The sequence below is a fragment of the Haliotis cracherodii genome, unplaced genomic scaffold, assembly GCF_022045235.1.
Source record: "Haliotis cracherodii isolate W230 unplaced genomic scaffold, xgHalCrac1.p SCAF_2, whole genome shotgun sequence".
NCBI lineage: Eukaryota > Metazoa > Mollusca > Gastropoda > Lepetellida > Haliotidae > Haliotis > Haliotis cracherodii.
The window spans coordinates 8,221,188-8,238,407 of NW_027266275.1; the positions used below are offsets into that span (position 1 = coordinate 8,221,188).

The 17,220-nt window shown below is 39.3% G+C and overlaps 1 protein-coding gene across 1 annotated transcript; it reads right to left on the minus strand.

Annotated features, from left to right (window-relative positions):
* Positions 1-2,876: 2,876 nt before the first annotated feature.
* LOC139468965 (parapinopsin-like) lies at positions 2,877-11,083 on the minus strand. Its single transcript, XM_071251108.1, has 3 exons — positions 10,412-11,083; positions 3,879-3,984; positions 2,877-3,372 (listed from the first exon to the last, which is right to left on the minus strand). Exons 1-3 carry the CDS (start codon positions 11,081-11,083, stop codon positions 2,906-2,908), a joined length of 1,245 nt encoding a protein of 414 aa, XP_071107209.1. The 3' UTR covers positions 2,877-2,905.
* Positions 11,084-17,220: the final 6,137 nt, after the last annotated feature.

Genomic DNA, 17,220 nt, shown 5'->3' on the forward strand with positions numbered 1-17,220 from the left:
CATACCAACGTGATGTAATTCCAACGCCTTACCACAATAAAGATGACGTCACAGACATTTTAATATGACGTAGTTTGATATATTGTCCGACATCTCCACCTATTATCAAGAAGCACATAGTATACGTTCGCGTGTGTCATGGAGAATGGATAAGTTACGGATTATGTTTCCCGGGTGAATTAATGTTGGCAAATTCCTCACAGCTCCGAAGCTCAGTGAATTTAATTTAAATGTATGTAGGCTATCATAAATCGTGTTAGCATGACCAGAACGCACAGTTACTGCAATATACCTCACCGTTTTGGCATTAAGCATACAACAGTTAACCCAGCAGTAAACATAATTTCGCAAGGTTGCAATGTGTTGTTCATCAGATGTTTTCCATAGGCAGAAACGTGTTCGTATTCGTGAGCATTAACCGACAGCATTACATTACATAGTTGTTAAAATAATGTCTGATTTTATAGGTAACCTTTTAGGCGTTGAATAGGGACACGACACGATGAGTTATCTGAAATATTGCCCAAGCGGCAATAACCAAACTAACTTACTAATAAGTGTTATGTTTTCTCTTCTTTATGTTACCTCTCTTAACGGTAAAGTTGCATGCTTGTAACGCGAGTTTTGTTTACTTTTATGCTTATCTTGAAGTAACTGGGACTTTTACTTGCCTTACAACGATCGCCTTATAGCAAAACATTGACGTCCCAGGATCGGACCCAAGACGGTGACGGGAAATATAATGGTGACGTAGTCCTGAGATTTTTCTTTTGGTCTTTTGGGCTACATAAAGAGAACCAAATGTTTCACAAACATCTTTCAAGTTTTGTTTTTGAGAATGAAAGTGACGAGTGAGTCAAAATATCTCTCAACTGAAATGGAGCCAGTTAATGACAAAGTTACTAACACTTTGAAATTCCACCTATTTTAAACTACACTTTGCTCTTTTCGATACACAAAAATAGCTATAATCGATTCGAGACACAAATTTATTGCAGTTAATGTTACTAATTATGACTGATGATTTGTGCATCTTGCGTCGAAGAAAGTACGTCCCTGTCATAATCCCAGTAACCATAATGTATTCTTTTATGGTGGACGTCTCTTTCAATTATTCTTCATGAACATATTCGTGGGCTCTATATTACAGTTGTCATGCCCACAGTCTCTACATTTGCACTACTTCTCTGTTGATGAAAATGGACACACTTGGCTATAGAACTGTGAGATCGTTTAGAATAAGACCAAGTTGATTTTGTTGTGCGCTTTGTAACCACTACTAGCCAGAGACAAAACGACAGTCAAAGCAGTGAAAACATCTAACGCCTCCTCCGCGTCCATGGGAATCCTAGTGGTTTACATACAAACGCAAAGTCAATTGTTCACCCGAACAAACACAATAACATATGGGACTACCTCCAAAAGTTCAGACTATTAATGGCCAATATAATGCTGATCTGCTTAGGCCACTGCATGATAATATCAAGGCTAAACGTCGTGGAGAGTTCACTAAAAGTTGTCTGTTGCCACGGTTGCAATTAAATACTGTCATTTTTCAACTCATTTAACATCCTCCGTATTAGCCAAATTTGACGAAAGAACTCTCTGGCAAGCATTATGTAAACGGTTTTTTTAAACCACGAGGAGGAAGCCTTCTACACAAGTGGGATCCAGGTACTTTAGCATCGTTGACCGAAGTGTATGGACCTCGGAAGGCATCACTCGTGAATGAATGTTATACGTTGAAGTGGACAACAGACAGTGTTTCAGACACAAATGTAATTCATGTTTGAGGTCAGATACGTGTAAGGCTACAATCAATCTACAATCACAGCATTCAAAATATTACCTGAACAAGGTCGCCATACCATATAACATTCCGATTATGTTGTACATATCTGATTATTGAGCTTATATTTTGAGCAACAGATGTCATGTTATATTTAGTTCATCCACAGTTTCATACACATTTCATGATTGAGTCTCTCATATGCATACGCATCGCTTTGACACTTGTGCAAAGTGCATCTGATTTGAAGTTTAAGTTTCAATTGAGATCATGTTATTTCAGTTACGATGAGTAATATGTCTTGCGTATCTGTAGCGTATTATAGTGTAGTTAAATTGTCATATTCTGCATATCAGTGTTGAATACATTAGGAACACAGACAAATTAGAATGCGGGGATACTGCGAAACTTCGCAGGCATCGGGAAGTTTTAACAATGGGGATTATTCAGGTGGCACATTTTATGTGCAACTTCTGGGGAAATGTGTTCGCAATAAATATGACCCGAAACAAGATATCACAGTTTATTTCTCACAAAACCTTCACTGTTCCATGCTATAAAGTTGATGGTATTTCTGTCATCAATATCATAATTACCTGGAGACTTTCAGACAGATAAACATAATACTGATATACTCTTAAAACCTCAAATATTCTTCCTTCTGTAATGACAGTGAGCGATCATACAATATCTCAAATTCGATATGCACTGAAAATATGATTAATATGCATCATACAACATATAGACACATAAGAATCGGTGATGGTATTTCAACATGGAATGTATATTTCAGCAATAAACATAATACCATCACGTAAACGTGGGCCCTTCTTGTCTCTGCGAATTAGAACATGACAACATACAATAATTTTGTTTGTTTGTTTTTTGTTTACTTTGGTGACTGTATAAAAAAATTGTATGGGTCCGATACTAATATATGATTAATCTCTTTCAATATGCAAACATTTGTAACATTAAAAAAACTGAACATCGAGTATCATTCTGTAAATCAACTTTGAAAAAGAAAAGACTTCAATATGACGTAATGGTGGTGCAATGATAATTATGTTTCAATCACACTATCCTAGATTGATAAGTGACACCGACCTATTCAGCTCACGCGTCCACCTTGTTTGTGATACTTAGATCTGTAAGCTCAACTTTCTCTGGAACAAATCTACCATTCGCTGGCGACACACGAGGCGACAGCTCCTTCACTACCGTGTGACCAGGTGCATGCTCTATTATTGACGTGAACACTATCGCTCCAAGGTCATCTTTGCTATTCTTTTCATTGGTTTCGTTTGATCTTTTAGACGTCATGATATTATCATCAGAATTATTGCTTTTTAAATCCTCTTGATCTTTGTCAACAAGATCCATCTTCGAACAAGGAAAGAGTTTATAAAAGGCATTCCTGAATTGAGCATTTGTGGCTATGTAAATCACAGGGTTCCATAATCCAGAGCATTTAGCAACAAGAGCCGGAAGTGTCGCCATTAAAGGGGTAATGTCTCCAGAATTACCAAACGCCGACATGAAAGACACGATGGCATATGGTAGCCACGAGAACACGAAGATGCCTAAAAACAAGAAAAACACATTTTACATAATTGATGAATTTACAACAACAGCACCGTAGCTAAAACGGTGTCATCATATAATGTTCACCGCTATTTTGTCTTCTACGGCCAATGGAATCTGTTTGGGCAGTGGCCCAGACTGATAATCATTATTCTCAGGCATTAACGTTTTATATTACTTTGTTCTCATGTCAATAGTTTACAGCATCTCTAAGGGAAGCCACTTTCCCAATAAAGTGCGCACAATATTGCAATATAATTCGTGAAAAATTTGAAATAACACTGTATTTCAAAAGTGTGCACAACCAGCCTTATCTGATGGTCAGGGTCGTTTATTTGATTGATTGCATGCCATTGAACGTGGCGCAGACGATAGCAATCACTGGATTGTCTGGTCCAGACTCCATCACAGGCAGCCGTTATGTAGCCGGAATATTGCTGACTTGCCTAAACAACAACAAAATCATTTATTTACATAAATATGAAATATGTACTCTGATACTTACAAACCATAAGGAAACATGTTTTAAACAATTTTCTTTCCAGTCTGAGATTCTTTCTTGCCACCCGACTCGTCATGTCCCATACATTACTTCTTGCAATATTGCGGACCTGGAAACAACACAGGTAAATATAATATTAGATTAAGTAATAGAACGATTGACAAATCAGAAGAAGCGGATCTTTTTTTCAAATAGTAAAATAGTCTCAATGTATGACGGTTTTGCTTTCGTAATACCATACCATACTTTATGAGACTGACTGACTGACTGAGTATGGTTTTACGCCACTTTTAGCAATATTCCAGCAATAGCATGGCGGGGGACACCAGAAATGGGCTTCACACATTGTACCCATGTCGGGAATCGAACCCGGTCTTCGGCGTGACCAGCGAACGCTTTAACCACTAGGCTACCCGACCGCCCCACTTTATGAGACACACACTTGACAGCACTATTCACACTGATAACGTAATGCAACCATGTTAGGTTTACGACGCGATATGTTTAGTGTGAGTGTGAAGACATGATTGTGTGGTCAGCGTGTCAAATGAGACACTTTTAACTGCACTTGCATAAAGGCAAAGCTTTTATGATTCACAACAACAAAAATAATTCACCATACGCAAGGCATTATGTTTGCTTCACAACTATCCTAGTAATAGGATTTGATCACTGATTGGTTGTGGTAGGATATCGAATGTTCGCGTACGTGTAATGCTAATATCAGTGTATCTAATTTATATATTCCATCTATATGTCGGCGGTCTGTAAATAGTCAAATAAGAGATGGGTATCATACGCAATTGGGATAGATAACTTGCAATCAACCACCTGACCACTCGATCCATTCAGTCGCCTCTTATGACATTTGGTTGCTTGGCACCTATATTCTAATCTGGGCTAATGTAGGCATATAGCCTCGAGCTACAGGTATGTTGGTGTCCCGTCAAAATGGTGTAATAAAATTGTACGCTCTATTCCTAACAGAAGCATCTCGCAAAAGGTATGAAGCAGGATACAAACACGTTTTTGTAAATAAAAGACTTCAAAGCCCTACGTTTTATAATTCATATTTAGTTTATCTGTGACAGGCGTGAGTTGCAATTGGGTTAATTATAACCAGATAATGTGTTTAGTGTCATTATTATTATTATTATTATTATTATTTACAGACTGAAATACAAGAAACAGGGTTTGGGTGATCCTGGCACAGTCAGGCTGGTTAGGCTCATCATCAGCTCAGGGCCCTCGCCCCCTCTACACGCAGCCCAGACAGCGAATGGGACTTCTCCCAGGAAGCGCTGCCAAGACAAACCCACCGATAACTTTTCGGAGAATGCGAAGACTCCCCAACACTGCAGCCTATGCATTACCCAGATTGTCAGAAGTGCTGTATTCCTGGTAGCAAACCCGGGTATTCTCCCAATGTCATTCAACAGATTGGGAGGTACCAAACCTAAGGTACCTAGAACAACGGGGAGTCCGACAACATGGTACTCGGGATGCAAGCGTGTCATTTCGAAAACAAGGTCCGCTTATTTGCCATGTTTTTCCTGAATCTTGTCAATCACATTGGTGTCAAAAGGGACAGAAAATTCAATAATGTATAATTTTATGATTTCAATGGATTTATCAAAAAGGACAAGATCGGGTTTGTTGGCCTGGATACGTCTCAGGCTGTATACGGGCCCATTCCAAAGAATTTTGTATGTATCATTTTCCATAACGCCGTCTACATATTCTGTGTCGTACCATGGATGGACCTCTGTGTCAAAACCACAAGCATGGCGGAGACGGTAATAAAATGATCGAGCCACTCTATCACGTCGCTTAAGATACTGTGTTTGAGCATCCCATGCCTGCCTTATATGAACATTTGGAAGAGTTACAAGACCTTTGACTGTATCTGCAGTTTATGCTCTGGTTTATGCTACTGTTGCATGTGTTTAACACAGCACTCGGCAATATTCAAGCTATATGACGGCGGTCTGTACATTATGGAGTTTGGACAAGACAATCCAGTGACTGACTTAACGAGCTTATCCGTGACCGTCTAATAAATCAATCCCTACATACATACCAATGACAGTGACGTTGTATAAAGTGTATATAAAATACATAAAATATAATAATTCTTAGGAAGTCAACATATTGAATAATATTCAAGTAGCTGCTTTACCATGTTTACAAAAATAATAAATTGTAAACTAAAGCGATAAGAGGTTGTTAATTGTTACAAATGCAAATCCAAAGTATCTTACACCAACTTGCAAAATTGACAATGTTTTTATGTCATGTAAACACAATCTGAAACACAATGTCGAAATGAGTGGGTGAGTGAGTGAGTGAGTTGGGTTTAACGCCGCTTTTAACAATATTCCAGTTATATCACGGCGTGTCAGCTAAATGTGGGAGGAAAGCCCGAAGTGATACAGGTCTAAGGCGTTTACCACTTCGGTGAAACCCACGAGCACGCGTATGGTGCTGACAAACCTAGAAACATTAATGGGGCGAACCGGGATTCGAACCGACAATCATAGGTTTCTGGCGTGCCCAAGGGACGCAACTCTGCACAGCGAATGGCGGCGTCTTAGACGACTGGGCCACCCGTGCCCCCATGTCGAAATGAGAAGAGTTCATTCACTGTTGTAGCTTTACAGAACCAGTCAAATGCCCTATTGTCATTCCCAAAGCAAGATGTATGGGCATTAATTTGCGCCCTTGAGCGACAAGACTTATAAGTTCTTGTGCAATGGAAAGGAGCTTTCGTAGTTTCCATTTATGCCATCTCTCTCATGGCCAAAATCATCTGTCAAAGCACAATACCATGCCATTTAACAGGACAGGTGAAACAACTTTCAGACAGTCATTAGTGGACAAGTTACCTGCATTTGGTGGCCATGTAGACACACATGGTGATGCACTGTTCGAACAATGATAGAAACTCTTGTGATGTTTTCTGTGACTGATGGATCATTAATTAGCTAGCGCTGGTAACGTTTTAGATGCAGATTCGCTGTCAGATGCTGAAGGTATTTTCATCATTATTAATTAGGATATCTATTAAGCAGGAGATACTGGCACTTAAAATAAATGGAGTTGCTGATGTGAAATAATCTTAAACATGACGTTAAACCCCATTTCACCTCACCCGTGTGGGAGAAGGTTATATCATGTTCAGTTTCGGAGGCATGGTTACCTCCACATACATGGATTTTTATATTTACATCTTTACAAATCCTCCAACATCAAGGTTGGTTGGTTGGTTGGTTGGTGGGTTTGTTGTTTTACGCCGCACTCAGCAATATTCCAGCTATATGGCGGTGGTCTGTAAATAATCGAGTCTGGACAAGACAATCAAGTGATTAATATCATGAGCATCGATCCACGCAATTGGGATCGATGACATGCACCAACCAAGTCAGCGAGCCTGACCACCCAATCCCGTTAGTCGCCTTTTACGACAAGCATAGTCACCTTTTACGGTAAGCAGGGGTTGCCGAAGACCTATTCTATCCCGGAATCTTCACGGGTCCCAACATCAAGGTCATCTTTGGGGTTATTGCAAAACATGGTTGTATCAGCCATTGTCTTTTGCTGGCCGGTTTTGGCCCTGATGGTTTGTGATTGGTTTGTTATTTAACATCGTGGACCCTCAGTACAAGAGAGTTATAATGGGCTATCATACCATTAGACCGTTAACCAGTTCAGTCTTCACCTTTATCGACATTTACACTGGTGTGTGGGCAGTATATCTTTTCGCCTGAACAAAGATTTATCTATTGTCATGTCATCCGGTATAACCATGACTACTTATATTGTAATAGTAAACCTGCCGTTCGAAGCGATACAGTGGGATCAGCTGATTTTTCACCTCGCTTCATTTTATCGCTGATTAATATTCCTGCATTTCAATACAGAGGCTAAGAGGTGTGGAATGCATAATGCGAAGGTCAGTTGAGACATGAAAAGTTTGACAGCAACGCAATTATTTAGAAGTTATATAATTGAGAGAAGTGAGAGAAAAAAAGGACAAGAAATTGTGTAAGTAACAGCCACTGACAAATTATCTCATCAACTACATACATAATACATTTTGACATTTGTAAGGTGTAATTAGTGCATGGTGTATGAGAAAGGTTGTATGGGTGAAAAGTAGCTGTTTATTACCAGTTACTGCCATGATTAGAATACATAGAGAATCTACACTCATTCTGGTTAGATACCATTTTTACGAAACGAGTGGACTTTCTATGGTATCTGTCAGATACTTTAGAAACTTCACCTGTAATGACCTATTACACAAAATGATGGACACATTCTATAAGACATAGAATAAAATGGGTAATTCTTTCATTTCAAACAATGACTGGCATGCATATTGCAACTTAGTAAAGGATTGATTGTCTGAATTAAAAACCCTAATTGAAATCAGATGATACAGGATCAATTATTAGTCAAGGCACGGATTTGAAATAATGTTTAAGATGTGGTAAAGTTCTGCGTGTGCCGCAAATGTAAGCGTATGTTCGATTTTAAGGCATGGAAGTCCATTTAGTATGAATTCTATTTGTTAGATTATTTTGAAAGTTGTAATAGTGTAGGAATTGTCGTGGGAAATAACACAAAGGCTGATAAATAAAGGGAGTTTGTATTATTTCATCGATGCGACGCTACCCCAGACTAAAATAATGTCTCGCTTTTTTCTGACCTTGACAATATTTTTTTTTCATTGGGTTATCCACTTATTTTCCATCGTGTCAATTCCTGTTTCAGTTGAAGAGAGAAATGCCAATATGCTAAACTAACTATCACTACAAAGAGTCACACATGTTCTCGTTAAGATATCCAGAAGTAAACGACCGTTTCTAAATGAAAGTGCAACATGGTGACGTTTAAGCTCGGCTCCGTCTCTACATGTCACAAGTTGTTGCAGCGCACAATGAACCGGAAACCAGACCGGAAGGTTTGACCGTCGCTTATATAATTTAAAAAGAAGAGTTATGTCCCTTTGGGTTGGAGAATGTACGATGACATTGTTCTGTCTATTGTACACGTTAACCTTGTTTTATCCTGGTGATAACCACATATACATATCATCCCAGTAATGTTTGTATTGATTTTCCTCTATTATGCGCTCACTTACAGCAACTTATGGAGTAAATTGTGCGTAGGTTACCAAATTTCCCTGTATTTACAAGCACTTCCGGAATGTCAATATTTCGTTGTGACCTCAAGGACAAGCTATAGAATTCAGAGGTAGGCACGGTGGGAGTTCTTCAATTGCAGTACATGCTTGCACGCTAGTATGTACTGCAAATCATATTGATAGTGTTGCTTTTCATGCACGTGATTGTGATTTGTGTTCCTGGGGGACGGTGTAGGGAGGAAAGAACATGGTTATATTGTAAGCTGTGATTTATTCTGAATGGTAACCCTTAATTACTAACTTCTCAAATAATTTCAACAATCATTTTCTCTGAACGTAGGTACTTACCATGACTGCTACATACCATTACATAGCAGATTTCGAAAAGCTACTTCATGCTAACCCGGACGGTGTCGATATCACAATATCAAAGACTGGGTTGTCTGATCCAGACACGATTACTAACAGGTCGTCGTAATATAGCTGGAATATTGCAGAGTGCGGCTTTAGAAAAATAGGCGTTCCACACACGTTTCCTGCTACACCATTACACACATTTCCTGCTACACCATTTCCGCTTTGAAAAGTAATACTCCCTGCATGTCAGCTTCGTGTGGGTGGAGCAGATCTAGGACATTAACCATTTGGTGTATCCCCCGAGAACGGGTATGGTGCTGGCAACCCTTGAAACAAAATCACGGCGAACCGGTTTCTGCGACGCCCTTAGGACCAAACTGCACAACGAATTTCGGGACCTCAAACCATATCTAATTTCGCCAAAAATAGCGTGTGCATCGAGTGTTTGTTAGGAGTAGCAGTGAAGGACTGTGTATATCAAAAGCATTTCTTGTGCTTGTATAAGTCCGGACTAGCCCATTTTATAGTGCTAGCCCACCAAGATACCATTCAGCAGTTTGACATGAATACCCCACTCAGACACAGTATACTGACTCCGAGCCGACCAGTCCTTCTTATAGCCCCTTAATGCCGAGCGCCAGGCAGGGTAACAACAAGTACCGTTTTAAACGTCTTTTGGTATTACGCGGACCCCGGACCTTCCGCTCTACCCCTAGATCACGGAGGCGTTATATATATTCCTACGATATCCCTTTTTACAACAAGTAATTTAAAAAAAGGGGCGAATGCCTCGTAGTCTCATCATGAACGGAGTAAGCATGAGGCTGTCATATGTATGTGTCTTATAGGATATCATCCCCATTTGGGTATCTGCCTTAATCGCAACACGTACGCTGGAACTATTGTACATGCCATAGTATATCTCCACTAGATGTCTGTACCATTGATACTACAAACATCAAATTCACAGCGTCGGATAAGAGAAGGAACAAGAATTGTTCGCATGTTTATGTATGCATTTTCAACTCACCGTGAGGTACACGTTTGTGTAGGAGAAGGCCATGATACAAAGTGGGAAGATGAAGCACAAAACAAAGATGATGATGATATAGCTGGTGCTGACGGGGTCTTTACTCTGCCATGCAATACTACATGAAATCCCGACCCCTTCCAAGCTATAATGACTCCACCCTACCAGAGGAAGAGCTGCCCAGAAGAAGCCCAACCCCCAGCACACGGAGATAGCGGTAGCTGCGACACGATGGGTAATCTTATAGGACATGAGAGGCTTCGAAATCACAATGTATCTGTCGACTGATATGGCGGCCAGAAGGTACATGGAGGTAAGGCCTAGGAAGTACACCATGAATCCTTCTAGAACACAGACCACATCACCAAACACCCACCCATGGCTAAAGCTGGCTGCACACGCCACAGCTGAACACGAACACATCAACATGTCGCAAACACATAATGCTATGATGAACAAATTTGTCGGTGAGCGCAGAGTCTTGTTTTTCATGAACACCAACAAACCACATCCGTTCGCCAAAACCGAAATGATTATTGTTATTACAAAAAGTGCCCCGATAAGGTGGTATCCTAATGCTGGCAACAGATTGACCGTGACTGAAGAGTCAGTGGCCATTGTGCGAAATGCAACAGAGTTCGTGTTGATAACGGCATTGAATTTCGTCGTCATTTTTCAAGCTGATATCCTTCCAATGAGAGCTGGCTGAATGTATTTCTCCATCCCATCGTCTTTAATGGATTCGTAAAACGTTGTTGAGATAACTATATCGTCCATTATTAAGATCGCATTTCCATGTACATTTTGCCATAATCTCTTCCAGGGATCCTGCAAATAAATGTATAAAAATCATTGTTGTGTAAGAATACAATAAAACTAATCACTTCTAACTTACCTTTGTTGCATTAACTCATACTGCAATGATTTGGATGACTGACAATAAACCTTCTTAAACGTTTGTAATCCTTTATGTACGTTCTACTGGATATCAATACAGCATCAGTACAGATAGATGATGATATATCAGTTAGCGTGATATGTGTACTACCTTGTGTATATTTGTTTGTTTGTTGTTTAACGCCGCACTCACCACTATTCCAGCTATAGGACGACGGTCTGTAAATAATCGAGTCTGGACCAGACAATCCAGTGACTGACAACATGTGCATCGATCAACGCAATTGGGATCGATGACATGCATCAACCAAGTCAGCGAGCCTGACCACCCGATCCCGTTAGTCGCCTCTTACGACAAGCAAAGTCACCTTTTATGGCATGCATGTGTTGCTGAAGACCTATTCCATCCCGGGTCTTCACGGGCCTCTTGTGTATATAATGTATATATTAAGTAATAGTAACTGTATATTAGTTAATAGGTATTTGTATTAGTTCTGGCATAATATTCTCTGTGAATGAGTTACGGCGGGGATGGAAGGGGTGGTTGTGGGTAAAAAAACCTGATTAAAGTATTCACTTCCGGCGTTCGCTTCTTTGTTAATTAGGAACTGCTACAAACTATATAATGAACAAATGAACGTTTAGATACCCAGGCAGTGGTCATTTAATAAACCCTAACAGAGAACAGGGTTACATTTTATATCCCTTTGACACCGGTTGAACCTAACATTAAACATTGTTAGTTGTAAAAATACCTTGAAACACCGGCACACGTACCGAAAATCTGGCCAATACATAGAAACCACCACCAAAAACAAAAAGAAACAGACATTTGTGTTTATTGTTTTATTTTCATGTAAATAGAAAATTAAAACACTAAAAGCAAACATTTTCCAAAATATTTGTTCTAAAAGCTTCCAAGGAAGCCAAATAACACCTTGCCAGAAAGAAGAATCTTGCATAAGAATGTGTTTGCAGTGCCATCCCATCTCCTCCAAATGGGTTGCTCTCGTGTGAATGTTAGAATGTGTTCCAAGCAAGTTGCTAGTCGTAAGAGGCAAGCAAATGGACCGGGCGGTTAGGCTTGGTGACTTGGATGATTACATGTACCCAGACGGTATGGATCGTTACAAACAATATCAGTCACTTGGTTGTCTGGTCAAGACAAGACGTTTTACAGGGCGTCGTCATTTAGCTGATATACATTTGGGTTGAGCAACAACCACACCACTGGGTTAGGCATAGGTCTATTAAAATGAATGATTATTGTATCTTATACTGATTGGATTGTAAAATATGATCGTATTCATTTTGTTGTCATCCCGTACACCTCAAAGCCTAACGGGATCGGGTGGTCAGGCTCGCTGACTTGGTTGAAAGATGTCATCGATCCGAAATGCGTGGATCGATGATCATGTTATCAATTACTGGATGGTCCAGACTCGATTTTTACAGACCAACGTCATATAGCTGGAATATTGCTGAATGCGGCGTAAAACAACAAACCAACCAACCAACCAGCCAACCAACCTCAAAGCCACTAAACTGTTCCTCTCGAAGTAAATTAAATCCTGCAACGTGACTGCTACACGTTGTAAATATAATCCCCGACCAGGCTTGTATGAATTCATATTTGTGTAAATACCTGGGGTAAAAATAATCTACCCCTGACGTGATCAAGTGTGATCAAGTGTTTGTATGCAAAAAGTGCACAAACCTGAACATCAGTTCAAGTTTGTTACATTCGTCCGTACGACACAGACCAGTGTAGGCATCACAAATCATCTGTCTGTCTGTCTGTCTGTCTGTCTGTACTATCATATGTTGTTCTCCCTGTGTATAAATGTACGTGATTAAACTTAGTAATTTAGGGAAAACCGGGCCCATTAAGACGTTTCTAATGATACACTGTACTTTTATAAACTACTTCGAATCGCCACCTTACACATGACAAGCAAACTTCGATTAAACAGATACCGGAAAAGATTATCATAGGGATTACGTATATACCATATGATTTACACACATTTTCAAAAGCAGTGGTATTCTGTGAGTGAAGCTTAGTTGACCCTACATATATTTCTCTTATTTGATGCAACGAAAACCTTTCATGATACAGTACATTCATTAACACTGTTTCAGGATTCATGGTCCTGCATTGAACAACGATTGACGTCAGAAAAACAACATTAGATGATACGTGCACACGGTTTACTTACTGGACATATTGGCTGTAAATTAATACGATTCGGAATTTCTCCTACGGAACACACTGTAATGTAATATGCAATTCAATTAGGGCTCTTTGGATGGGATGTATAACTGTCATATCCGTTTGTGGTAGCGCAAAGTCTCAAATGTTAAAGATATCACATCTTTAGTGAATGAGTTACAATTCAACGTGGCATCGGCATTATTTTAGCCAAGGACGAGAATAAGTTAATATAATTGGGTCACGAATACAAAGTTGTATTTAAGAACAAATTTGTCAAATATATTTGGGCAGAAAAATAATATCTGCAACAGTTTAAAACACGGGCTTTAAGCCACCAGTAACCAAAGCTTGGCCACCTCGTTGAGGATCATGGGGACTTACAGTGTCACAGCTTCTTCAGCCCACTCATACTTGAAATTGTCTGTTGTTTAAAAATTGAGTTATGAACTGTGGTAATCTGCCCCTCAATCCAAAGTCATACAAATATATTAAAATACCAAGTTTCTAGGTCGAAAAGATTTATACAGTATGTCGTTTGTTGACAATGGAATTTTTTTATAAATCATTCTAAACGCACCAGATGGTCAATGATACGTCTATTTTTACGGAAAGCACACTGGATATCATTCGGGAGGTTATCGGTCTCCAACTACGAGACTAATAGATTATTGACAATGCGCTCCCTGGTTTTACAAACACAGTTACTTAATGACATGGGATGGTTATTATATGGACTTATATGATCCCGTACACGCTCGGATATAGGAATGATAATGGCATTGTTTTACGAAGGAGGGAAATGTCCGGTTGTCCATATTTCATCAAATATATTAAGTAGTGTTTCCAAACAAGCGTTTCAGGAGCTGATAATGGGTCGTCTGCTCCTGCTGCAGTGTCATGAGCTTGCCCTAGGGCAGTGTGCTATTCATGGAGTGAAAATGTTACATTATAGTGCTCACCATTATCAGAGTTAAAAATAACCTTTTTCATTTCCTGCTGTTTTTTAAACCTCTGACATGGAGGGTTTATTATAATGGTTTCCTAAAGTTTCACCAAATTTGCTGGCTTTCTTTTAGATTTAGTGGTCAATGGTGTATTACCATTTTTGTGATGGTGAACTCCAGATTTTGATCTGTTGCTGTTTATCTTTTGAATTTTGTAGGAATTAATTTTAGATAAATATTGTTTTTCCGGGATTGAGTTTATTGTGTTCAAAAATGCGTCTCTAGGCGCTTGTGAAGTTAACATCATTTAGGTTGTGTAGGGAAGGATGTCGGCGGAAATGTCTCAGCTTTCTTCCTATTTTTTCCAGCTTGTTTACAATCATGATCAAACCATGTTTAACGTATATGAAGGTTTTCAGAGGACTAAGGGATGCTTTCGTCTCAAATAGACTTTAATTGATCTGAAAATAGTTGCATAGGATGAGGACCATTCCTGAAACTGTCAGCTTTTAGTTTTACTGTACGTCGTGTTTGGAACACGACCAACTGGGCTTTGTAAAGTTCCACCTTGTTGAAGATGGTTCTTCAGCGGGATTGATAGTTGTAAGTATTGTTGGAAAATGGTCACTTCTACAAAGGTCATCATTGACTGACCATTCAAATTCATATGAATATTTGAATCTGTCAGTGAAAGATCAAGGGAATTACATGTGTCAGTGGCAGGATGATGATAGGTGTACATTTTTGGGGAATTAAGCAATTTAACATTTCTGCATTAAAATAAAACAGGGGCAATTTCATTAAAAAAAGATTCAATATTTGTTCCTCGGCAAGACAAACATCACTTTCCGGGTATCTTTATGGGGGCGGAGTGAGCAAGCGCCAGGTGCTGAGATGGTATCCCGCTGGTGACCTGGTTGTCATTCAGTCTTGGGACCAACAATGTTCACAGGTCTTTACAGTGTTGTTACTACCCCTAGTGTACAGTACATACACCCTGTACCCACTCGTCCTCTGTAAGTGAGTATGGTTTTATGTCGCTTTTAGCAATATTCCAGCAATATCACCGCGGGGGACACCAGTAATGGGCTTCACACATTGCACCTATGTGGGGCATAGTGTTAAACAAGATTCTGTAAGAAAACGTAAAACTTCTGGTTTATTGCATATAGCAACGTTTCGATGTGGACTCTTACACTTTTATGATGTATTTTTTACTCAGGACAACTCAGGACAACTCCAGTGCCCCAACTCTATGACTAGATTTAATATTCTTTATTTCCTTCTCCATTTAATTGAGAGGTAAGGATTTATAAATGAACTAGTTTAAATGTATGTATGTTTGTAGTCATGGTCATCAGACTCGGTAAGTGCACTTCAAGCTATCAGCGCCAGAATTTCAAACTCCAGTCCAAACACAGTCAATAATATTCTGTATGACTATCAGACCAAGTGCAACAGGTGGATCTGTGTTGGATCCCGTCCCACATAAATATTCATGGAAATGAAAAAGCAGACACACTGGCGAAGCTTGCTCCAGACAAAGCGGAGATACAGCCTATCCCCTTCAGTGAACTAGAGATTAAAAGCAAAATCAAAGCCACCAAAACCAAAATATGTCAAGCCCACTGGGACGCAAGTAAGATCGGCAGATGGCTATTCAATCCAAGATCCACCAAAAGCCATACTCATACTCCAATGAAAGGAAAGTTGAAATAGCCATTGGAAATTTGAATTGATATTGTTTGTGTTGTACATGCATATATCATGAAATAAACTATCAAACATGTAGGTTTTCTCTTTGAATTGATTTTGAACCTAATCGGTTAACGGCCATTTGTTACACCTGACGACTTGTCAGAGGGGTACAAAAAGTACGTGATCTAGACTACCAGTTGCCGGATTTTCTTTTTTTGTGAAAGCCTCGGTGACTGAGTGGGTTAGATCGCTGACTTTGTGTGCTGGTGCCTCACTCTGGCAGTGTATGTTTGAATCCCGGACGGGGCTCAAGCCTATAAAGAACGAGAATTTGTACTTTAGTGATAAAGTGTTATCCCAAATATAACATTTGTTAAATCGGTCAGATTTAACAATAAAGTTACGGTACAGTTCTTCCGTTTACAGTGTTATCAAAACTAACTTATGCACCAGTGATTGGAGGGGTAATAAGCTGACACCCTCAGAAACAAAGTAGACCGGTGTCATATTAATTTGTTTATGAAAACTAACACATATAATGAGAGGTTTCCACAAAACCACAATCACAATATTTACTTAACCTCTCCGATAGTGGTATAGAAGTCATGGAATTTATCGTTCTCTCAACAAACAAAGGTAAAATTCCAATCTAAACTTGGCTAAAATACGCCGATCGTCTCTGTAAAAAAATGTTTTTGACGTAGAAATCAACAGCGGTACAAACACTTATATTTTCTGTAAGTAGATAACTTATTTTCATTTACATTTCCCTTATCATTCCAAAGCAAAGTGTGCCAATTAACTGTGTCATCTTGAAGTAAAAGGTTTAAAATATACCATACACAGCGTGTATCGCCCCATGTAATTTTACAGTGAGTACAACTATACTGACTGAAAAGGTTAATTAGTTTGCTATCCCAAGAGGTAGTGAAGCATCCTGACATCCCGAATAATATTAGCCTGGCAATCTTGCTGCACAGACTTAAGTCTGATAAGATATCTGAAACATTCTATTTTCTGTGTGACCGAAACTTAACACCAGCCCATGCCCCCTC